Source organism: Procambarus clarkii, chromosome 16, assembly GCF_040958095.1.
Source record: "Procambarus clarkii isolate CNS0578487 chromosome 16, FALCON_Pclarkii_2.0, whole genome shotgun sequence".
Classification (NCBI taxonomy): Eukaryota; Metazoa; Arthropoda; class Malacostraca; order Decapoda; family Cambaridae; genus Procambarus; species Procambarus clarkii.
In genome coordinates this window covers 33,696,057-33,721,566 of record NC_091165.1, presented here as the reverse complement: position 1 = coordinate 33,721,566, position 25,510 = coordinate 33,696,057, and the positions used below count along the sequence as shown (strand labels likewise).

Sequence of the window (25,510 nt, the reverse complement as noted above, 5' to 3'; positions counted from 1 at the left end):
CCTTACCCGGGAGTCGGTCGCCACTCGCTTGCCAACATAAAAGTCAAGACAACTGGCTGCAACCTGTGACCCAAAGTCGCACATGGACGACTAGGACCAGAAATGACGAGATAACGTGCGGCCAGGACCCTGTCCGACCTCTAAAATCCCCGCGCCCGAATGTCAGCCCAGGACATATTGCCGGAGACAGCAGTCAAAGCAACAAACTTTTGCAAACGTCATGGGCACGAGGATAGACTGCAGGCTGGCTAGACTTGATGACCCTGCAGACGACCTGGGAGACCCGAGCCTTGGAACAGGGAATGAGGGAAACCAGATTAACCCAAAGTGCATCCCAGTCCCCAGAAGCCAAGGCGCGCAAGTAACAGCGAAGAGCTGCAACTGAACAACACATGATGCACCCACAGCCTAACAAACCAAGCATCAATAACCCAAGGACCCCCTCCGGAAAATGGCCAGCTTGTTCATGACCAGAAAAGATAGAGAAGGCTGCAATCGAACAAACCTACCACCAGGACCGAAGGAGCAGAAACCCCCTACACCAGAGAAGAGCATAAAGCTCACAACCCGACCCCTCAGAGGCCAATGCCAACAGAGAGAGGGCCTTGGAAGTACAATCTTTAACCGAAGGGGCCACATTGAACCGAGGAGAAGACAGAAAAAAAAGAGCACCCCTGTCCATGGGCCGGGATGGCTCAGGCAGCGCTTTAGCAGGCCAGAGGTGAAACAAAGCACGAGAAAGCTTACGAAATGAGGCCAAAGAGACATCCACCCTGAACACAAGGAGCAGCAGCTCCGCCTGCGCCGCACGATATGAGGTGACAGTATTTGGCATCAAATGAAGGTCCTGAAAAAGCCAAGAAAGAAAGAACAAGACAACCCAATCAGAAACAGAAGACAACCTACGAAGAGAAAATGGTAGAAAGAACACCAGGAAACTTCCTACTGTCGCTGAGACGAAGCTCTCAGGTCAACGAAGCCACCCGATCACCATACAAATGGTGATGAACCTGTGTCAAAAAGACCAGACACGAGGAGCGGAAAAGAAGACCGAACCAGCCAGGTACCTGACTGGACCGATCTACTGAAAGAGGCAGAGCTGCGGAAAACAACGCAGGTTCGGACACCGAGTAAGCAACGTCAAGCAGCTATAGGCAGGAGCGGGGAGCTGTACCAAGAAGGGAGGAGGATCCAAGGCTAGTTCCCTTAACAGTGTGGCGAGTGATCCCGACTTAGGTTGCCCCGTGGGAACAAGGAGATACATTTTTTTTAGGTAAGAGAGTGTCTTATTGCTTCTGTGTTGTAATAGTTTTGGCGGAAAGCCCAAGGGACAAGTGTGTACAGTTAAATGCCACGCCCACCTGAGCTACACCCCCTTGGAAGTGTGCTTGGGGAAACGTAAGATCCCAGGAGGTGGGTGGGCTATGGGCGCGTAGCGCAGCCCCTGAGAATGAGGGAGGCATGGAGCCAGCTCCTTCCTTGTAAGTACCCCAGCACACGCACACAGCCGACGCAATATAAGCGGCGGGCGTTTTTCCTCCATACAGAAATCTTTGTTTCCAAGCAGGTCCATTTTCTGTGCTTGAAGGAAATTCGCCTTAGAATGGGGACTTTATTAATTAAATTTAATTATAGTTACAAGCAATAAATTCTTAATTGCTACTAATTACAATTAATAGATAATGGCTTAGTTGTTTGAATGTACCTAGCAAATGTACAGTCTTCCCATAACTCATATTTGTTCAGTGTTAATTTAATCCTTATAAGCCTTAAACATTGGCTTGATTAAGTATGTGATAGATGAGTTAGGGTATTTTTAATAAGCTATGCAACTACTTCTATTACCAGTAGTAGGGCCGGCCACCAAGGGGGGCCAATAGGACTACTCTACCTTTGTAAGCCTTCAAAGGAGCCAGAACCCTTAGCAACAGCTGGACCAGGGGGAAAAGGTACAGGGAACCCCACCACAAACAGTCCTGCCGAAAGGCATTACTGCGACAGTCTCTCAGTCGGGAAACGGTGCCAAATATATTGGGAGACGCCGAGACCACACTGACGTGAAGAGGTTCACCTCCAAGCGCCCCTACGTCTGGCAGAGCCAACTGAAGAAATTGGCGTCAACTGTCCATTCCGTGAACAGGAGAATGAACCGGGGCAGACCGTCCGCCAGGGCATTGGACACTCCCCAGACATGAACTGCCTGGAGAGCCAAACCCCCAGAATTCTGAAAACGAGTCACTCGAAGCGACCAGCCCCAAAGAGCTAAGGACCGAAGAGAACAGACTGAATAGAGCCAGATCTTCAACCCCCGAGTGACCCGAACCCTCCAAAGCGATAGCCACACCGCAGCAAACTCCTGCACCGTGCCGTGAGCCCAACAGAGGGACTGACCCCGCCGCCCCTGGCCGGCCTGGTGAGCACTAGTCATAGAACCCCAGCTGAGAGATGATGCACCCGCATCCGAGCCCTCGCTCAACACATTGAGCGAGGGCTCGGGTAGGTGCCAAGGTACTAAACCCCTAAAAACCCAAAGAGGAAGCCAGCAACGCAGCAACCAACACCGAATCCAGTGATCGCTAGAGAGGCAGAAGGGAGTACCCCCTGTAGGAACCAGAACAGACTTATTTTGAGGTTATCTTGAGATAATTTCGGGGCCTTTAGTGTCCCCGCGACCCGGTCCTCGACCAGGCCTCCACCCCGAGGAAGCAGCTTGTGACAGCTAACACCCAGGTACCTATTTTACTGCTAGGAAACAGGGGCACAGGGTGAAAGAAACTCTGCCCATTGTTTCTCGCCGGCGCCTGGGATCGAACCCAGGACCACAGGATCACAAGTCCAGTGTGCTCTCCGCTTGGCCGACCGGCTCCCTCAGACGCCGAAGCCAGACCCGATCCAGTGGGTAAACCAACACGACGAAGTTCAGACTCCCATACAACTGCTCGAGCAACTGCCAAGTGACCCGGGAACCCTCCAGAAGCAGGACTGCAGCCACAGCAACGACTCGGGAGGGAGAGACAAGGAAGCAGTCCGAGAGTCCCATACAAGACCCAGCCAGGTCCGAACATGAGACGGAACCAGATGTGACTTCCTCCAGTCGACCAGGAAACCGAAACCAGCAAGCTGGGAAAGAACCACACCCCTAGCAAGCAGACCGGCTTGAAGCCCGCACCAACCAGTCGTTGAGGTAGGCCAGAACCCGAACCCGTAGCAGAAGCAGACAGGGGTCACAGCGACCCGGTTAAGATGCGTGAACACACGAGGTGCCAGATTCAAGTCAAAAGGAAGGCAACAAAAGCAATAAGCCAGATGCCCCACCACAAACCTAATCAGTCCTTGAACCCCGATTGAATAGGAATGTGCCAATATGCACCCGAGGTCCAGGGGCCCAATCTAGGCACCCGGCTCTAACAGAAAACAGACCCAAGACTGAGCAATCATCCAAGGAATCAAGGGTTCAGTGGGACAAGTCCAGAATGAATCGCAGGTCTGCACAGTCCCGTTTCAGCACTGGAACAGGCGGGAAACCCATCTGAGAGGCGGGGTTGTGTCAACCATGCCCAACCGCACCCACTTGAGTGCAGATGACCCAACAGAGTGCAGGGGAAGAAGCTCGCCCCGAGCCCCCCCCCCCACCCTGAAAGAGGAGCTGCCACCCAATGTCACCACAGGCCAAAGACACGATCCGATTGCCCACGAAGCGTGAGCAAACAGAGCGAGCCTTTCCCTCATGCAAGTCAACGGGGCGACCTGTGAAGGAACCAGTGCCCCTGAGAAAAAAAAAATGTATAAATAAAATAAAAAAAATAATAGAAAAACAAGAATCTGACTGGCGAGCAGAGCGAGCACAGCACCGGCCAGACAAAGAAAGCACAGGAGGAGACACTGGCACAAAAGCTGCACCAAAGGCCCACCTCAACAACAGAAGCTGAAGCCCCAGCACGACCTCAAAACACATGCCATGACCCAAGAAGAGCAGTCTGCAAGCCTGGAAGACCCTGGAACACTAGAAAAGGAATATCCGGGGCACACACAGGAGATAACTAAGGGCCTCCAGAACCCCAAAAGGGAACCCGAGAGGAAGAAAACCTAAAGAATAAAACTGAAGAGCCCAAAGGAACCCGGAAATGAACCTGGGGGGGTAAGGCCAGACCACCACATTTGCTGGCAGAAAATGCCCCACACAGACAGGAAGAGCAAATCACACTACCTAGACTGAACCCCCAGTTAAACAGCTAGATATGAACCAAAAACCAAGGGACATAAGGGGTGGGAGCAAGCAGAGCAAACGACCAGACACACCAGGCCCAAAACCCAGTCCAAGTCACAAGACAGAAAACACAAAACCAGGCAAACAAAACAACACCAAAGCATTCCTAGAGAATATGGGAAAAATGCTCTAGAAGAAATAACAAAACAGAGAAAAGGCAACAGGAGGCATAAAAAACACCCCCAAAACACGAGCGCACATACTTAAGACACATGTAAACATACTGCAGTGTCGTCCTGGCGGCCAGAAAAGAAAATGGCACCCAAAAGAAAAAGGAGAAGCGGCTGACACAAGGGAGCCAAAATCACGCCATCATATGTGGGAAAATAAAGCAGACAAGAGGAGGGACGAAAAACCTTAACAATAAAAACATTAACAAAAAAGTTGCCATTTGGTAACACTTTTAATAATGATACGAAGCTTGAATTTATCATCATACAGCATATAACTTCAGTTTCAAGTCAATATGGTGAGACAGACAATAAGTACTGCTGTACATTTCTGATGACCCTACACAAGTGCTGTACATTTATGTCGGACATTTCCGACACCCTTTACTAACTACTAACATATTATGTACGGTAATTACTGTTTTATGTTAGGTAAACACTAATGCAAATTAGAACAAAATATCTTGGAAATAGCTCAGGAAATAAATTTCAAAAAATAATTTGGAAACAAATTTGTGAAAATTTGCCACATAATCGAAGTAGTTCTCTAATCTGTGGTTGGTTATGTCCAGAAAAATTTCCTGGTACAGTACAACATTATTGTCTGCTATTCTCCATCTTAGATGGAGAATAGGTTAAACAGGTTAAAGTTACCTAGGAAAATAATATCAAGTATTGGGTTTGCCAAATTATCAAGGCTATTCTCTATTTTGTTTATCTATTCTGTGAATTCCTCAGTCGTTGCATCTGGCAGTTTACATATTAGAATAATAACAAAGTTTATTTTCTCTATTTTTACTCCCAGTACCTCTACCACCTCATTTGTATAGTTAAGGAGCTCCAAGCAAACAAGGTCTTCCCTAATATACTGTCCCACTCCACCATATGACCTATTTACCCTATCCCACCTGAATAGATTATATTCTAGTATCCTGGTATCCAGATCTCACTGTCCACGAACAAAACACAGCACATCTTAGTTAACCATATTGAGAAAACCGTGAACAAATCCACAAGGGCCGGGATGAGGGTTCGAACCTATGCCCAGGATGATGCCAGACGCACCTTAGTCAATTGCGTCATGACATAGTCAAAAGAATTGCAACCGGGAGTGCTCCCGGATGGGTTCGAACCCTCATCACAGCCCTTGTGGATATGTTTATTTGATGTGTTTTGGCGTCTCTTGCCAGAAAACGAGATGTATTGCCATGTCCCTGAATTATATACACTTAAATATTACTAAAATCATCTAAAACACCTATCTAGGAATTAAATTGAAAAAAAGAAGTATTCTCTAAGACTGGATATAATTAGCTAACAAATAAAATCAAGGTCTCTTTCCCATTGTCAACAAGTGGACAGAAATAGAACCGTTCCTGAAACACGTTGCTTGAGCAGGGAGGAAGGAGACGCCATTGTTATTTACGATTACTCGCAAGAGACCACACGCCTGCGTGAGCCTCCCACTAATTATATTGCGTTTTACACCAGAGACGTTAATTGTAGCCAAGACTACGCTAAACATCGGGATAAACACCTGCATCCGGTTAACTAGATTTAAGTACCGAAGAGCATTTTTGGCCAGTCTTGTTATACCTGGTTGATGGGGTTCTGGGAGTTGTTCTACTCTCCAAGCCTGGCCCGAGGCCAGGCTTGACTTGTGAGAGTTTGGCCCACTAGGCTGTTGCTTGAAGCGGCCTACATACCCACCACAGGCCAGTTGGTCCGGCACTCCTTGGAGGAAACAGTCTAGTTTTCTCTTGATGTCCACAGTTGTTCCGGCAATATTCTGATAGTCGCTGGTAGGACGTTGAACAACTGCGGACCTCTGATGTTTATAAAGTGTTCTTTGATTGTGCCTATGGCACCCCTGCTCTTTACTGGTTCTAATCTGCATTTTCTTCCATATCATACACTCCAATACGTTGTTATTTTACTGTGTAGATTTTGGACCTGGCTCTCCAGTATTTTCCATGTGAATATTATTTGGTATCTCTCTCGTCTCCTTTCTAATGAGTACATTTGGAGAGCTTTGAGACAATCCCAATAATTTAGGTGCTTTATCTCGTCTACGCGTGCCATATATGTTCTCTGTATTCCCCTTTATTTCAGCAATCTCTCCTTTTCTAAAAGGGGGAAGTACTGAGTACTGAGCAGTACTCAAGATGGAACAACACAAGTGATTTGAAGAGTACAACCATTGTGATGGGATCTCTGGATTTAAAGGTTCTCGTAATCCATCCTATCATTTTACTGGCTGATGCAATATTTGCTTGGTTATGCTCCCTAAGCGTTAGGTTGTCGGACATCATTATTCCCAAATACTTGACATGCTGTTTTCCTACTATGGGCAGATTCGATTGTGTTTGTACCCTGTATTATGTTTCAGTGCCTCATTTTTGCCGTACCTGAGTACCTGGAATTTATCACTGTTAAACATGTTATTTTCTGCTGCCCAATTGAAAACTTTGTTAATATCTGCTTGTAGTTTTTCAGTGTCTTCAGCAGAGATAATTTTCATGCTGATTTTTGTATCATCCGCAAAGGATGACACAAAGCTGTGACTTGTATTTTTGTCTGTATCTGATATGAGAATAAGGAACAGCAGTGATGCAAGGACTGTACCTTGAGGTACAGAGCTTTTAACTGCGCTTGGACTAGATTTTATTTGATTGACTGTTACCCTGTGTTCTGTTCGACAGGAAATTGAGTATCTAGCATCATACTTTATCAGTTATACCCATTGACCTCATTTTGTGTGTTATCACTCCATGGTCACAATTGTCAAATGCCTTTGCAAAGTCTGTGTAACAACATCTGCATTATGTTTTTCTTCTAGTGCCTCAGTGATTTTGTCGTAGTGGTCAAGAAGTTGTGAGAGGCATGATCTTCCCGCGCTAAATCCATGTTGTCCTGGATTGTGGAGGTCATTGGTCTCCATGAAACTAGTGACCTGACTCCTGATCACACTCTCTCAAATGCTTTTATTATGTAGGACGTTAGTGTAACTGGTCTATAATTCTTTGCCAATGCTTTGCTTCCTCCCTTGTGTAGAGGGGCAATGTCTGCTGCTTTAAGTGCATCTGGTATCTCTCCTGTGTCCAAGCTCTTCCTCCACACTACACTGAGTGCCTGTGCTACTGGCACTTTGCATTTTTTATAAAATTTGAATTCCATGAGTCTGGACCCGGGGTTGAGTGCATGGGCATGTTGTCAATTTCTCTTTCAAAATCTGCTACGCTCGTGTTGATATCAGTTATATTTACAGGTGTTTGGATATCACACATAAAGAAGTTGTCTGGGTCTTCCACTTTCATGCTGTTTATTGGAGTGCTAAACATGTCCTCATACTGCTTTTATAGGATTTCACTAATTTCTTTGTCATCCACAGTATATGAACCTTCACTAATACTAATAGGTCCAATACTGGCAGTGGTTTTTGCATTTGATTTAGAACATATGAAGAAATATCTTGGGTTTTTCTTTATTTCTTGAATTGCTTTCTGTTCTAGTTGCTTTTCTTCGGTCTGATAGGAATGCTTCAGTCTCTGTTCGATTTCTTCAATCTCCTTGTTTAAATTATTCCTCATTTGTATGGAAAGTCGCATCTGCTTAAGCATTTCCGTTAATTTCTTCCATCTTTTGTAATGTCGTCTGCGTTCTCTTTCTACATTGAACCTCTTTCTGGCTTTCCTCAAAGGAACATGTTTCAGACAGACTTCATATGCTTCAAAAGTCAGTTTTTCTATTCCTTGTGTAGGATTTTTATTTCTTACAACATTTTTCCATTGAATGTTTGTAAATTCCCTATTTATTTTCTCCCAGTCTATCCTTTTATTATTAAAATTGAATTCACTGAATAACCCTTCTCACTTGTTGTTTCTCTTGGGCCTACTACTGTTATCAATGTTAGTTTGCAATTCAATGAGCTTGTGGTCCGAGTACGTAGTATCTGAGACAGCAATGTCTCTGATTAGTGCATCAGTGCTCGTGAATATCAGGTCCAGCATGTTTTCGTTCCTAGTTGGTTCTGTAATCTGACTGAGCGAGAATTTATCACAGAATCTCAGTAGTTCTCTGGCCTGTGGTTGGTTATTTCCAGGTTGAATTCCTGCTATAATGTTACAGTTTACTATTCTCCATTTTAAACTGGGTAGATTCAAGTCCCCAAGGAAGATATCTGGTACTGGGTTTACTAGGTTATCGAGGATATTCTCTATTTTGTGGATCTGTTCAGTGAATTCCTCAACTGTTGCATCTGGCAGATTGTTTATTAAAATCATAATTAGATATATTTTCTACTTTGATTCCAAGTACCTCTACCACCTCATTGCTCGAGTTCAGGAGCTCTGTGCGTGCCAGCTCTTTAATATACAGGCCTACTCCTCGACTTGACCTAATTACTCTGTCACATCTATATAGATTATAGTTTGGAATCCAGAAACTTATTGTTAACAGTATCGACGGCCATGGATGATGCTCATGTCCACTTTTTTTCTTTTGAGTCCTAGCTGTGGACAGCACTCGCATCCAATACAAAAATATTTGTATAAAATTCATTTTTTATCCGATCGAGTTTGGAATAGTTTCAAAATAAGCGCCCTTAGAGTGTACACAATTTGATACCAAAATGAAAGATGTAACACGAAACATGATGTCAGAACATTTGAAAGATTATAAATACGTTTTTGGTCAAAATATTAAAATATTTGTTAAAATTCTATTTATTGTGCTATTATTTTGGAACTAGTTTTAAAATGCGCATCTTTACATTGCGAACAATTTGATACCAAAATGAAAGATGTAACACAAAAATTTATGTCAGAACACTGGAAAGATATAATTTTGTGATGAGTGTACAAAATTAAAATATTTTAAAATTCCAGTTATTGCTCTATTATTTTGGGACTAGTTTTAAAATACGCACCTTTATATTACGAATAATTTGATACCAAAATTAAAGATGTAACACAAAAATTGATGTTATCAAACTGAACGAGTACACACATTAGGTTGTGGTGTGCCAATTGGTGCTCATTTACGGGTAACTTTAGGCTTTCCTGCAGGGATGCAGGGAATCACGCCGGGCTTTTGTACATTCTATGCATATACACCTGCAGGGAATTTAATTGTGAACACAATGATAGCGAAACGAACGACATAGCACAAGCATTAAGGCGAGAAAACTGAAATGAGTAAACACATTTTACTGATTTCGTGCCCTCATGGGTAACTTTTGCTGAATTTAGGCTTTGCTGTTGGGAGTCACACCAGGCTTTTGTACATTTTATGCATATACACCTGTAGGGAATTTTATTGCGAACACAATGATACCAAAACTAACGAAGCAGCACGAGAATTAAGGTAAGAAAACTAAAACGAGTATACACATTTTAGTGTCGCCGCACACTCGCCCGCACATTGGGAACGTGACCTCTAAGTTGGCGGCGCGCATACCCGGCACGCGATAGTGTTAACTGGTTATGTTGCAGGAACTGCCACCCAGAATGGGTAAGCATCTACTAAGAAATTAACAACTTTTCCTCATGGCATATCTGCCATATATTTGTTGTTACATCTCTACAGTGTAAACTTTTGCCAGGTGAAATTGTGAGGGAAAAAAATACTGGCAAACTCCTGATTGTTTATCACATGACACGGGACGATGTCACGAGCCTCATGGTCAATGAGAAGACCGAGTTCACGTGGTCTAGATACGTCCATTACTGTGATACAGGATGCATTCTACAAATGCAGCCTTGGCTACATTCTAGCCAAGTCTTAAATTAACTTTCGTGTAATCGTAGATTAATCAGCAGAACTTATAAATCAACCAATTTTGATTGATAAAACATATAATTAACCTCCCCAAATATGTGAAGGGAAGCTACTAGTGGGACAATTCAAACCATACAGTCCACTCTCAAGTAAAAATTAATAGCAAATTAAATATAAATAACTTAATAAATAATAATTAAAATAAATAATTAAATCCTGCTAATGAGTTTTCCCCACAATTTCTTAGGACCATACACATGTGCTGTACATTTCTTATGATCATGACCACTTATGACCGATCAGGCGGCCTGGTCGACGACCGGGCAGTGGGGACGCTAAGCCCCGGAAGCACCTCAAGGTAACCATAGGGCATTATTGAAATTCAAAGGGAAAGGAAATGGAATAAAGCAAAAAAAGTTTAAGTATGATGGATTCCTACATAATGTCGATATGTAACTGCACCTATGCAATTTAAACCACAGATTAAACAGAAAAGTAGTTTTCCCTTTCCCCAATTTTATATATTCATCAATAATCAGTACTGTACTTACATATCTGAATTTGATTAGCATATGGAAGAGGCACAGAAAGGGTTCCAAATGGATCATATTTGACAGACTTGTGTCCACACGCAGAGCACACCATCTGTTGTAAAAATATAGTAATAGTTACAAATAAATGTATTATGTAGAAAATAATGCTTAACATATTATGATTTACTGAAAATATATACCATTTTAAGACATTACAAATTAATACTTTTAAAATTCAAACTATGAATCCAACTACAGTACAACTAAGGTTACCACTGACATTGACTAAGAAAAATCAGTACAAAACTAACACAAATTTAAATAAACATAAATAATTCTAGCACAGCTTACCGAGCTCTTAAACTGTCCATAAAATGTTTCTACAACAGCACTTTTGGCATCACCTATAAAAGATCGCCACGTTAACTCGGCTTGGCGCTGTTCGTGTGAGGAGACTGAAGGAGTTGGAACTACGTGCAAATCACTTCCAGAGAGAGATGTCGAGCTATCCACAGTTCTTTCCACTGCCACTTGGTAATTTTCTAACTCGTATTGAACATTTTTCTCATCCAGACGTATGCGTTTGTTTATTAAAAGATCATCCCTGTTATCTACTTCCTCACTGTCAGATTCTCCTTCAATGACCATCGAATGGCATCCTCTCTTTTCATGAAGAAGATTAACTTCTTTAACACGTTTTGTTCCAGATTTACTTAAGTTATCTAAACTATTTTTTAACCTTGATTTATCATATTTAGCATATTTTTCAGAGTCAAATAAAAGTTCATTATTTGCTGGATTATCTTTCACTAAAACATTAACATTAGAAGTTTTTGTCTCCTTAATAATATCTTCTAGTTTAACCAGAGATGAATGAGAAACTGAACCACAAGGTAGTTCCAGATCACTAGGCTCAGTTTTTTCTGTTCTAATGGCTAGCAAGCGTTGGTTCTTTTCATGCCTGAGAGAATCATTAAGGTGATTCTTCTCCAAGCTAGATGAGGTATCACAGTGTAGTGTTTGAAGACCACTGTTGGGCACCAGGTTTTGAGTAGTGCCAATATCACAGTCTGAACTATCACACACGTCGCCGCTGCCTCCTAAGTGATTGTACCGCCGCACACTACTGCTACCACACACTTCTGCTGGATCCGAAATATCTGACGTCACACTCTCGGCATCGTGGCAACTGGTGGGAAAAAATTTAACTTTTTTACCTTACTACATACTTACTGACAAGTTATTGAATAACTGCATTAAAGCTTTATTCACAATTATCCAAAAGCTAGAACCTCTTAGTTTATATAGGTAATAATAGAACTTTGGAAATATTACTACAATACAGCTAAAGTATTTACAGTAATGCTGTTCCTCCATGACAGTAATTCAGTTAAGCGCTATGGAACATGATGTGCTACTAAAGAACTATGCAATTTGAGGAAAAATTATCACAAATTATTTAACAAAATATTACAATACCATAAACTTACTTTAAGTCAAAATTAAAACTAAACTTAAAAGCTACATTCAAATCATTTAATTTATCTAACATGGAATGAAACCAATAATGTCTTGCACATTAAAAGATGAAAAAGACACTGGACCCAAGATGGTGGGTCTATGATTCAGAATAATTCTTAGGGTATACCGGGAGAGGGTTCTGGAAGTTCTACTACCCGAGCCCGGTTTAGGGCCAGGCTTGACTTGTGTTAACTTGGTCCAACAGGCTACTGCTTATCCACTACAGCCCAGTGGGTCCAGCACTTCTTGCAAGAACTTATCTCACAGCTTCTTGAAGACATCCACCTTTTTTCTGGTAATATTTTTAATGCTTGCTGGTAAAATATTGAACAGCTGTGGACTTCTGATGTTCAGACAGTGCTTTCTAGTTGTACCCATAGCATCTCTACTACGAACTGGTTCTATTCTGTATCTTTCATTCCAGCATTTTGTTGTTCTACTGTGCAAATTTGGGACCTACCCCTCCAGTATTTTCCATGTACAGCATATAATTTGATAACTCTCTCGTCCCCTTTCCAAAGATTACATTGAGAGCATCGAGACGGTCCCAATAACTTAGGTGTTTTATCATGTCGATGCATTTGATATGGGGTCTCTATATTCCTTCTATTTCAGCAATCTCTCCTGCTCTGAATGGGAAAGCGAGAACTGAGTAGTACTCAAGATGGGACAGCCCCAGTGATTTAACAGTATTATCATTGCTGTTGGATCTCTGGATTTGAATGTTCTCATATTTCATCCTATCATTTTCCTGGCCGCCACTATATTTGTTTGGTTATGTTCACTAAATGCCAGGTCATCAGACATCATAATTACCAGACCTTTTACATATTACTTTCCGTCTATAGGCAAGTCTAGTTGAGTCCCGTACTCTGTATTTCATTTAAGTTCCTCACTTCCACCATACCTAAATAATACCTGGAACGTATCACTGTTAAACGTTATTTTCCGTTGCCCAATCAAAGGTTTTATTAATATCAACCTGCAGTATTTCAGTGTCTTCTACAGAGGAAGTTTTCATGCTGTATCATCTGCAAAGGATGCATTAGTATCTGCAAAGGATGACACAAACCTGTGATTAGTATTTTTGTCTATGTATCCAAGATAAGAATGTGAAAAAGCAGTGGTGCAAGGACTGAGCCTTGGGGCACAGAGCTTTTCACTGCATTTGGACTTTATCTTATTTGACTGACTTTTACTCTTTACATTGTCTGACAAAGATTAAAATCCAATGCCCCACTTTACCCATTACAGGGGTACCTTGGTTTAAGAATTTAATACATTCCTGGAGACGGTTCGTAACCCAAAAATTCATAAACCGAAGCAAATTTTCCCATGAGAAATAATGGGAATGAATTAATCCGTTCCCGACTCCCAAAAACTTCACTTCAAAGTAAATTTTATACCTAATACACCCAAATCTTCATTACAAAAGTATGTTCAAGTTATTACTTACCCTTGCTGATGACTCCTGTTGGGGAATGGAAGATGGTGAGGAGCGAGGAGGAGGAGAGGTATTACTGTTTGGAAGGGGAGTCCCCTTCTATTATAACATCAAGCAGTGAAGATTTCTCTGGAGTGCATTCTCTGGCACGTTTTGCCTGCCTACCACTAGGTCCTGGTTGTGGCTCACTGCTTGATTTTTTCACTTTTCTCACAAGGAAACATTCCATTGAAGATTGTTTTTCCCATCTTTGCAACACTTCTCTGTAGTGAGGCATCACATTGTCATTAAAATGATCAATGCAACGGCCTACTACAGCTTTATCTGGGCGATTTTTTTTTTTAGCAAAACTTTGCAGTCCTTAACATATTACACACATTTACTTAATTAATGCGGAAGGGACATTCTCTACTGCCTCCTCTTCCTCCCCTGAAGATTTGTTGTACTGCCTAGCTAGTTCAACATCACGAGCACCATTTTCATGCTTACGAATGATCTCTTGTTTTTCCTCTATGGTCATTCTCACAAGTGATTTCTTGCCTTGAACCTTAACACTGGCTTTCTTGGGACCCATGGCGAGATATATAATAACTTTTATGCTCAAATAGCCAAAAATCCCACCAAAAACTGTAAATTCTTGTTAAGAATTCAGGAGGGATAGTCACTGGGTGCGAGGCACTGATAAACTGAGGCGCGATCGCTGTGCCACCATGCACTAGGTCAGCCGTATGCATATCAACAAACTCGTATCTCGATGCAAAATTCGTAAACAGGGACGTTCGTAACCCGAAGTACCACTGTATTCCTATCCATCTCATTTAATGGGTTATCACTCCATGGTCACACTTATCGAATGCCCTTGCAACGTCGTCAGGATATACAACATCCACATCTTTTTTTTCCTCTAATGCTTCTGTGATTTTGTCATAGCAATTACAAAAGTGTAATATGTAAATGTAGTTACAGGGTGAGATCTACGCTCGTGGTGTCCCGTCTCCCCAGCACTCTTTGTCATATAACGCACTGAAACTACAGTACTGACAGTTTTGGCATTCATCACCTTCTCACTTAACTTGTTCTAAGTGTCTACCACTGTTTTGTGAAAGTGAATTTTCTTATATTTCTTTGGCAGCTTTGTTTAGTTAGATTTAAACTATGATCTTTTGTTCTTGAAGTTCCATGTCTCAGGAATTCATCAATTTCATTTAGGAATTCTATCAATTTTATCCATTCCAGCTACTATTTTGTACACAGTGATCATATCACCTCTTTCTTCTATCTTCTAGTTTTGGCATATTTAATGCCTCTAACCTCTCCTCATAGCTCTTGTCCTGCAATTCTGGGAGCCACTTAGTTGCCAGTCTTTGCACCTTTTCCTGTTTGTTGATGTGTTTAGGATATGGGCACCTAATCACAACAAAATACAGTCAAATCATAACTGAACGAAAAGGCAATGTAAAGGATTTTGGTGTACTCAAGTCAGAAAATACGCCTTTAACCACTTAACTGCGCCAGCCGAGTATTCTCGGTTGGCGGGAAACTGCGCCAACCGAGAAAACTCTTGATTTTTCAGTACCCATTCTAAATGTGTGCGAGGTTGGTTGTGTACGAAATGGACTCTTAGGACCTCCAGTGAGAGGCAGACATCTTGGAAAACATTCCCAAAATGCCCTAGGACTGCTGGCTAGGTTAGTACTGAATAACCAACCATAGATGGCGCACGCGCCTCTGGCTCCCAAACACCTGTCCGACGCGGTGTTGAAAGATAACTCTCTGTCGGTGAAATTCAAACCTAATTGTTTGAAGAACATAAGGGTCATAATATTGGTGAAGCTAGGCACAATAAGGACCTAACACAAAGGTCAGGTGCAAGTGATACAGCACCTATGAGGACGATACAGCGAGCGTATCCAGTTGTAGCTCTGAGCATCACCCTTGCAATCCTATGCTATCTCCAATTTATTTAGATGATACATAGATGAATCGTTTTCTGCATTCAGTGATGATGCATCTGATACAAGTAGCATAGATGAACAGTGTTAGCGGCTTCCATGGTGGTGTTTTCCATATATATTTTCAAGAATACCTGAATCTCTTCCTGACTGATGGACACTCATTGAGGCTAGCTGAATCTCTTCCTGTGTGGGATCATACAGAGCGATCTTTTCAAGACTACCTTACAAATTGATTTTTTCCTATAATCTTTTCAATACTACCTTATGCTTTGCAAGCTTGACTACATACATCCTACAAGTACTAAAGCCAAGGATGTACGTGAGTAAATTATTTGCAAGCACACTAAATGAAGAAACAGGAAGCGAAAATTTATCTGTACCTGGTGCAACGAGAGCAAAGTCGCGCTGTGCACCATGGACTACTTTGTTGATTATCACTCACTTCTGAAGTACTGAGTGTGTAATACAGTGTATTACTGTGTAAATAGTGTGTGAAACTGTATATACTGTAACCCCGCGATTATCCGGGATTCAAACATCCGGAAAACGCCCTTATACGGCCAAAATCGTGATCGGATAAAGTTATCACAATATCCGGCCAAAATGGCCACAGGAACCGGATAAAAGCTGGTTTGGCCGGATGAATATTTGGCCATACCGTATTAATCCCGTCTGTGGCTCTAGACGCATGGTGGAGGAGGGGTTGGGGTGGTTGGGTGGGGTGCGTCGGAAGGGACCACCTGGGTACAGGAATTACCATTAATTTTAGAACACTTAATCATAGCCAAAAACAAATAAAATAAGTACTAGTAATTATGTAATAAATAAATAAGTTTCCTAAAAGTAATGTGCACAGGCTGAAGTTTCCTTCAAAAATATTGTGAGTTTTTTTCCTCCTGGCGGCCTACGTAACGTGTTATAGATACCCCAAGTGGACCCGTCCAGGCCTGGTCAACCAATGTGCTCCCGTCACTCGTGTTATACACAGTGCTGCACCATTAGTGAAATATTTTTTTAAATAACTTTTTTATTTTCATAGTAACTTTGAACATTTTTGGCCAAGACTATGTCTGGTAGCAGCATCAATCGTTCTGGAGGTGTTAAGAGGAAGAAAGTTGTCCTAACAATTAAAGACAAGTTACTGTTATACACCTCAACCAGTGCGGCGTCACAGTGCTGCTCCATTAGTGAAATATTTTTTTAAATAACTTTTTTATTTTCATAGTAACTTTGAACATTTTTGGCCAAGACTATGTCTGGTAGCAGCATCAATCGTTCTGGAGGTGTTAAGAGGAAGAAGGTTGTCCTAGCAATTAAAGACAAGTTATGTGTTGTTCAACCAGTGAGGCGTCACAGGCAGCCAAATGCCTTCAACAAGTGAGGTGTCACAGGCAAGCCAAGCGCCTTCAACAATTGAGGACATGCAAGCACTTCAACAAGTGAGGTGCATGCAAGCACCTTCAACAAGTGAGGCCTCACAGGCAACCCAAATGCCTTCAACCAGTGAGACTTCAGCAGCTGGCAGTCAAAACTAACTTTGCTTAATGAACTGTACAGTAATTTTAAGTGTTAATTTTAGTGTTGTGTTAGTATAGGCTACGTAAACAGTCAAGAATTCTTAACTTCAAGATGTGTGGCATCAATCAAGAAGACGAACACCAACAAGGTAAGTTGAGGTTTCTAGTTGAATATTTAATAATTAGATGTGGCAAGGCAATTCAAATTATGTTGTTTGTAGTATAAAAGTAGTTGGAAATAGTCACTTTTGGACTCGTAGGTGAAAAGTACTATTATCCGAAAAATGTGATAATCCGGCTGGGGGTCCTTCCCATATAGTCCGGATGATCGAGTGGAGACAGTATTGTAATTTTAGTGAATTTTTAACAAGTAATATTTCAACAATAAACATTTATTGTGGACACATTACTGACATGTATCACAGTTCCATGGATCATTATGAACATTCTACTGTATACATATTGTAAAGGACACAATTATGCATCATATACGATTAGAAAAACAAATAAAACCGCATTGGAAATACATAGAACAAATAATTGAAAATATATTTGTGGCAACACCCGGTGCTTGAATGGCCCGGGCGACCATGTCTGGGCAATTCATGCATGGGCGACCAGGCCCTGATGACGTCACAGCACACTTTGTCCATGTCCCCACAGCCAAAGTAAGAGGAATTTGGTGTTTATTTTTACATAGACATGTTCAGGGAAGGGAATTTATAATTTTACTAACACTTTCGCGCACCCCGCGCGCCACCCCTCAACTGTGCGATATGGGACCCAGGGTGTCACGGGAGCGCGCGTAAATTCTGAAAAGTGTATACTCTCTTCAACTTTGTCACCTTAATTCTCGTCCTAAGAGATTAAATTTTGTATCATTGTGTTCGCAATAGAATTCTCTACAGCACTAAATGCATATAAACTCCAAAAGCCTGGCTAATTACCCGCAGCAAACAGAGAAAGTGCGAACGAGTTACCCAGGAGCGCACAAAAGCGATAAAATGTTTTCACTATTTTCACTCTGGTCACCTCAATTTTCGTCCTAGGTCTTTCATTTTGGTCTCAATGGGTTCGCAATAGAATTCTCTAGAGGAACATTAGCATATAAAATAAAAACCTGGTCACGCTCCAACCGCCGACGAGTTGAAGACGGGCCACGCGTTAGCCGCAAGTGAGCGCTCAGACGCCTTCCAGCTACACTCCCAATTCCCGCCCTTTTCAAGCCTTTCTTTCGCAATTTTCTTCCTGGAAGGGCCTTGTTCATGATCACTGTCCATTGTGGAGTAAGCGTAGATAGTTTCTAAAGCCGCAGTAAGAAATACAGCCACGGAAAATAGCCGAAATGTTCACACGTTTGAGATGCGAGGGGAGGCAACATTGGTCACAACAGTGGAGTGAAAACAATGGGCCCACGGCGTGTGCCAAGCCGCCTGAGGGCCACGAGGCTCAACAAAGAAAATGGGAAGACATCGGCGCGCATTTTAAAACCAGTACCAAAAAAATCGGATAAAAACCTGATTTTTGGCGATTATTTAAAGTGGATGACGCAATGCTGCGTCATCCCCGGTATTACTGCCAGTAAACGGATGACGCAATTTTGCGTCATGCCCGGGCGAAAGTGCTAAGAAAATTGGGGGAACACTTTATTTTATGCGCACCGTGGGAATTTCACAATAAACTTTGCGCAGCACGGTGGTTAAAATTAGTCCCACAATAATAGAACAATAAATGGAATTTTAGCAAATATTTTAAAATTTGGACTTCAAAAGTATTATCTTTCCAGTGACACTGACACTGGATTAATTTTTGCGTCACGTCTTTCCTTTTGGTATCAAATTGTTCGCAATATAAAGGAGTGTATTTTAAAACATGTCCCATAATAATAAAACAATAAATGGAATTTTAACAAATATTTTAACTTTTGGACGCTCATCACAAAAATTTTTATATCTTTCCAGTGTTCTGGTATCAATTTTCGTGTTACGTCTTTCATTTTGGTATTAAATTGTGCGCAATCTAAACATGCTCATTTTGAAACCTCTCCCAGATTGATCGGATAAAATGTAAATTTGTAACAAATATTTTAATGAGTGACTCGGGACCTTGTCGTCTGAGACGACTCAAGAGAAAAATGAGTGGCGACGGGTGGAGGCAACGGAGTGCCTCCGCCCGTCGTTAAACACTAGTTATCGCAAGCAATTTATTGGAGAAATTATGTAAACAGAAGAGAGATGGTTGGGGTGACTGTGTATCTGGACGTATAATTAAAAAAAAAAGGCTTTTGACAGAGTCCCACACAAGAGGTTGTTTTGGAAACTGGAACATGCTGTAGGGGTGACAGGGATACTTCTGACATGGATGAAAAATTGTCTAACTGACTGACAGATGAGGGACGTAATCAGAGGCAATATATCTGACTGGAGGAGTGTTACTAGGGGAGTACCACAGGGTTCAGTTCTTGCATCAATAATGTTCTCGTCAACATTAATGCTCTACCAAAAGGCATACATAATTACATGAACATGGTAACATGAACATCCATGGGCACCCGACAGCTGGGTGGACAGCGCTTCGGATTCATAGTCCCGAGGTTCTAGGGTTCGATCCCCGGTGGAGGCAGAGACAAATGGGCAAAATGTTTCTTTCACCCTGATGCCCCTGTTACTTAGCAGTAAATAGGTACCTGGGAGTTAGACAGCTGCAACGGGCTGCTTCCTGGGGGTGTATAACAAAAAGTAGGCCTGGTCGAGGACCGGGCTGAGGGGACGCTAAGCCCCAAAATCATCTCAAGATAACCCTACTATGGTTGGTAATGATAAGATACTGGAGAAGATAGGAGATGCAGACAATTGCCATGCCCTTTAAATTGATCTAGATAAAATAAGTGCTTGGAGCAACATTTGGCAAGTGGAATTCAATGTGAATAAATGCCAAGTTATGGAATATAGAAACAGAGAAAATAGACCCCACACAACTTACAAATTATGTGGAAAGGAATTTAAGAACTATAATGATTCGGTATTAATAACATAAGGGGAACAGATACTAAACCACAAAACACATTAATAAACACTGTATTTATTACTTGACATATTTATTGATATCAAATGAAATATACCTACTCTAAATTCCCAAGAGGCAATGGTCTGACTCAGTGATCGACATAATACTCAAGCACACTTTACCTTATCCTGTAAAACCGGCACCAGATGTTGAATGGCTGCGCTCCAGGTCATAAACCTGTATCCCAGTCAAGCCCAAGACACACTGATGACAATTTCCTTTGACAACCCCAGGGAGGCTATCGTTCCCACGCTCACATCCCAGGGAAACCCGGGGCAGGGAGTATGTATATGGCACCGGCTGAGTTTACCGCCCCTCAAATTTGTCAATAGCTATAGGAAGGCAAGGGAGAGGAGAAAGAGTGGGGGTAGAGAGAGAGAAATGAGTGGGAATGGAGTGGGCACAGAGAGGGCCAAGAGAGCGACTGTCCAGCCTCCAGGGGTCTCTTTGACTTCATGGTTCATGACTGGTGAAGGCTGGACTGTAAGACATGGGAGGGGAGGGGGAAGAAAATAAGGGGAGGGATGAACAAGAGAGGGGAAGACAAATGAAGGCCAGGAGAAAGGGGAGAAGCAATGGTCTGAGCATAGATCACTACATACTGACCCTCCACAAGTTACAACCCCACAACAGTTCCTTAACACCTGGGTACTTATTTACTGCTAGGTGACCAGAGGCATCAGGTGAAAGGTAACATGTCCAAGCATCTCTGTCCTCCCCAGGGACCAAACCCGGGATCCTCTATCAAGTTGAAAAAGTATCCCCACTGTACTAGAGAGACCCTTACTGTACTAGTAACAAGAAACACAAATAAAAAAAAAACTTGACTGATCAACATATACTGTACTGTAATACAGCAGTATAGTGCAATTAAGCCTAAGAAAGCATTGGTGCAAAGAAGAGTATTCAACATGTTATATGGGTAAAATGGATAGCAAAAGTCTATCCCAAATTATAATAAATGGTCAGTAAAATAGTGGTCCACATTATACCCAAACATATGAACAAAAAAAAATTACCTTGTAGTACCCGCAAGAGACAGATCATCATAGGAAGCATTCATACGATTGGGAATAAGGGCACGAACTTCTTCAGGTATGGGTTGCAATCTAAGGTTGACAAGATGGGCATCTACAGAGCTGCTTGATACACTGCTCTTAGGTGAAGCAGCACCACTGTCTAAACCAACAGTTTCCTGGAAAAAAAATAAACATAACGTTTATTCTAAAAACAATCCTGTGTTAATTCAAGTGGTGACATGATGCAAAGTATGATCGTGGAATTTTGCTGTTTAAGAAGTTCGTAATATTAATTTAACCCTTTAACTGCACAACACATCAATAGCTGTGGTGAGTAACTGTTGCAGAATTGCACACCACAGGTATTGACGTGTTGGAGTACCATGCAAGATTTAAAAGTCTAGGCTACACGTGGTTCACATCAGCTTCATCAGGGCTCTTGTAAACAGATGCCATTGTAAAAAAAAAATTGTGGGCAACATTCCCGGGTGTAAGAGCCTCAGTACTGAGTGAGCAACCAAGGTTGGAGAACGTCAGTTAACGGCAATGCTGTTCAGCTTGTGACCACATCATCGCCTAAAAATGTCAAAATATACTGTATATGTAACTGGTATTATTTAGCAATGGCAATGATGCAATATAGCAATATAGCAATGATAGTATTATAGAAGACCCTTGACTGTGATAAAAATTACCAGGATTCTGATAATAGCAGAATTATGGTGACATTTAGCGCTGTGCATAGTATGGTGGGAACAGAGATGCTGAGGGAGGGAGGAAGGTAGGTAGCTTTGTCTGCTCACTCTGTAAGGCCATCTGTTATTCTTTAGAATCACCATACCAGCTTAGTGGTTCGCTATGGTGGGCACAAATGGAGTGGAGTGGAGTGGAGCAACACACTGAGGAGTCACACTGCTGCAGGCTCCAGGAGAATTCAAATTATCTAAGTGTTGAGAGTAGGGTGAGGGCTGCAAGTGGTGTCCCAGAATACATGAAGGTGTAGGGAATTTGAAAAGAAACTAAGATAAGAAATAAGTGTTAGTGAATGAAAAATCTATGGTAGGAAAGTTGAACTTTCAAAACAGCAGAATGTCAACAAAAATGGCCACCACCACTGGGGAGGACAGTACCCCATCAAAGGAATATTTTGCAGGTTTCTCTCAAAAACATGTAATGAAAGGTGGTTTTCTTGGCAGGTTAATAATTCTTGAGGACATGCTAAAGAAATATGAAGAAAGGGTAATTAAATTAGAACAAGAAAAAGAATGTCTCAAGATTGAGTTTGGTAATTTAAAAGGAAATATTTTCCAGCAAGGTAAGGAAATTAAGATTGTGCTCTGAAGATGATTCTTGAATATTTGGAGATCAAGTCTATGCTCAATAATCATATGAGGCTCACCTCTCTATAAGTTAGCTGGACACATATTTGTCAAATTTTTTACTGGAAAATTCCAAAAATGAACATGTAATTTTTTGTACTACAACCAACACAGTTGGTAATTTCCACATGTATTAAACCTAAATGTACATTGTCAGGGGACAATCTTCATATACTTAAAGTACAAACAGTACTCTAGTAATGTTTTGACAGTAGAAATTTAGAAACTTCCCTTGTTTGAATTTGTCAGCTTACTCGATGAAGGACTTCAATGTTGTTTACCTAACCTAAGACAATGCAACACAAAAATTTTGTTACATAAGCTTGGCAAGGTCAATTCTGACTGTCAGTGGCTGAGGCTGCACAAAATTTTTCACCAACAGTTGTCCATGTCATGATGTTGTGCCTCAGTTTAAATCTGCCAATCAAACTATCACTTGTCCTGGAATCTGATATTCAATGGTTGGTTGCAAACCTGCTTGCACCATTGCAGGGAACGAATAAACCAAGACCTAGCAGACTAATGCTGGGAAGAACAACCACGTAATGCAGATTTAAACCAGTGCTTCGAGAAAATAGGCACAGTAGCACTATAAATATGTAGAAAGCATATATATATACAGTGGTACCTCGGAATGCGATTGTCCCTGTATGCGAGATTTTCGGAAGGCGAGGTGTATTTACTCCAAAAATTTGTCTCAGAAGGCGATGGTTACTTCGGGAGTCGAGTTTGAACGCGAGTTTGTTGATACGCGTACAGCCGACCTAGCGCGTGGTCGTTCGGCGATCGTCGCCCCTCTGCCCCGCTGCCCCTCAGTTCACCATTGTCTCGCGCGCAGTGACTACCCCCACATCAATTCTTGTCGTGAATTTTCAGTGTTTTGTTGGATTTTTGGTGATTTGTCTATACAATTTGTTATTATATATCTCACCATGAGTCCCAAGAAAGCCAGTGGTAAGGATAAAGGCCAGAAAGCTCATGTGAGGATGACAATAGAGGAGAAACAAGAGATCATTCGAAAGCATGAGAACGGTACACGTGTTGTTGATCTTTGTAGGCAGTACAACAAAGCGACATCAACAATATGCACTATACTTAAGAAGAAAAATAAGATTATGAGTGCTAATGTGGCAAAAGGAGTAAGAACATTAACGGCACAAAGACCACAAATACTTGAAGAAGTGGAAAAGTTGTTATTAATTTGGATACACGACAAGGAGTTGAGGGGTGATAGTGTTTCGGAGGCCATTATTTCTGAGAAAGCCAGGGTGTTGCACGAAGACCTTCTAAAGAAGACCCCTGCAACGAGTGATGCAGATAAGAAAGAGTTTAAGGCAAGCAGGGGCTGGTTTGAAAAATTTAGAAAGAGAAGTGGTATCCATAGTGTTACAAGGCATGGGGAGGCAGCCAGCTCAGACAAACCAGCCGCTGGACGATTTATTGACGAATTTAAAGAGTTTGCACAGGCTGAGGGATACCTACCGCAACAAGTGTTTAATTGTGACGAAACAGGACTGTTTTGGAAAAGAATGCCTAAGAGGACATACATTACCAAGGAGGAAAAATCCTTGCCTGGACACAAGCCTATGAAAGATAGGTTTACGCTTGTGCTGTGTTCAAATGCGAGTGGCGATTTAAAAATTAAACCCTTGCTAGTGTATCATTCTGAAAATCCAAGGGTTTTCAAACAGTATAATGTGCAGAAAACCCGTTTGTCTGTGATGTGGAAGTCTAATAAAAAAGCATGGGTGACTAGGCTTATTTTTTCGGAGTGGGTGAATGAAGTGCTGTGCCCTGCCATAGAAAAATATCTGCAGGAGAAACAATTGCCACTCAGAGCCGTGCTTCTCCTTGACAATGCTCCTGCTCATCCTCCAGGCTTGGAAGATGATTTGATGCCTCAATACAATAAATTCCTCACAGTTAAATTCCTTCCTCCTAACACCACTCCTCTAATTCAGCCTATGGACCAGAAAATCATAGCGAATTTTAAGAAACTGTATGAAAGGGCACTTTTCCGGAAATGTTTTGAAGTGACTGAAGCCACAAACCTCACCCTCAAAGAGTTCTGGAGAGAGCATTTTAACATTTTTAGTGCTTTAAAACTCGTTGACAAAGCCTGGCAAGAAGTGACTCAAAGAACCCTGATCTCTGGCTGGAGAAAATTGTGGCCTGAAGGTGTGAGAGAACTAGACTTTGAGGGGTTTGAGCCTATAAATGATGCGCCTATTGTTGAGGAAATTGTTAGTCTAGGCCAGAAAATGGGCTTGGAATTGGATGGTGATGATGTGGAGGAGTTGGTGGAAGAACACAACGAAGAACTGACCACCGAAGAACTCCTAGCCCTTCAACAGGAACAGCAAGCCAACACAGCAGCTAATGATTCTGCAGTGGAGGAGGAGGTGGTGGCAGCAGCACCAGCGAATGTCCCTTCTGCAGTAATTAAGAAGGTGTGTCAGATGTGGGAAGAGATTCAAACATCTATTGAACATACTCACCCAGACAAAGCTGTAGTAGGCCGTTGTCTTAATCTTTTCAATGACAATGTGATGCCTTACTACAGAGAGAGCTTGCAAAGAAGGGAAAAGCAAGCTTCCATGGACAAATATTTGGTGAAGAAATCGAGCAGTGAGCCTCAACCAGGACCTAGTGGCACTCAGGTTAAACGTCCCAGGGAGAGCACACCAGAAAGGTCCTCACTGCCTGATGTGATTATGGAAGGGGACTCCCCTTCCAAACAGTAACTCCTCTCCTCCTCCCCCCTCCTCACCATCTTCCATACGCCTACAGCACTCGACAGTAAGGTAAGTAATAACTGGAACATAGTTTTGTAGGTTTATTTAGATGAATTAGGTAAATTA

General features: G+C 42.0%; 1 protein-coding gene across 1 annotated transcript in view; it reads right to left on the bottom strand.

The window, feature by feature from the left end:
* Positions 1 to 25,510, bottom strand: part of LOC123760115 (uncharacterized) — a 226,604-nt gene that overhangs the window by 127,802 nt on the left and 73,292 nt on the right. The window contains 3 exon segments of the mRNA XM_045745600.2: positions 10,767 to 10,860; positions 11,100 to 11,937; positions 21,271 to 21,446. Coding sequence (XP_045601556.2) covers positions 10,767 to 10,860; positions 11,100 to 11,937; positions 21,271 to 21,446 — 1,108 coding nt within the window.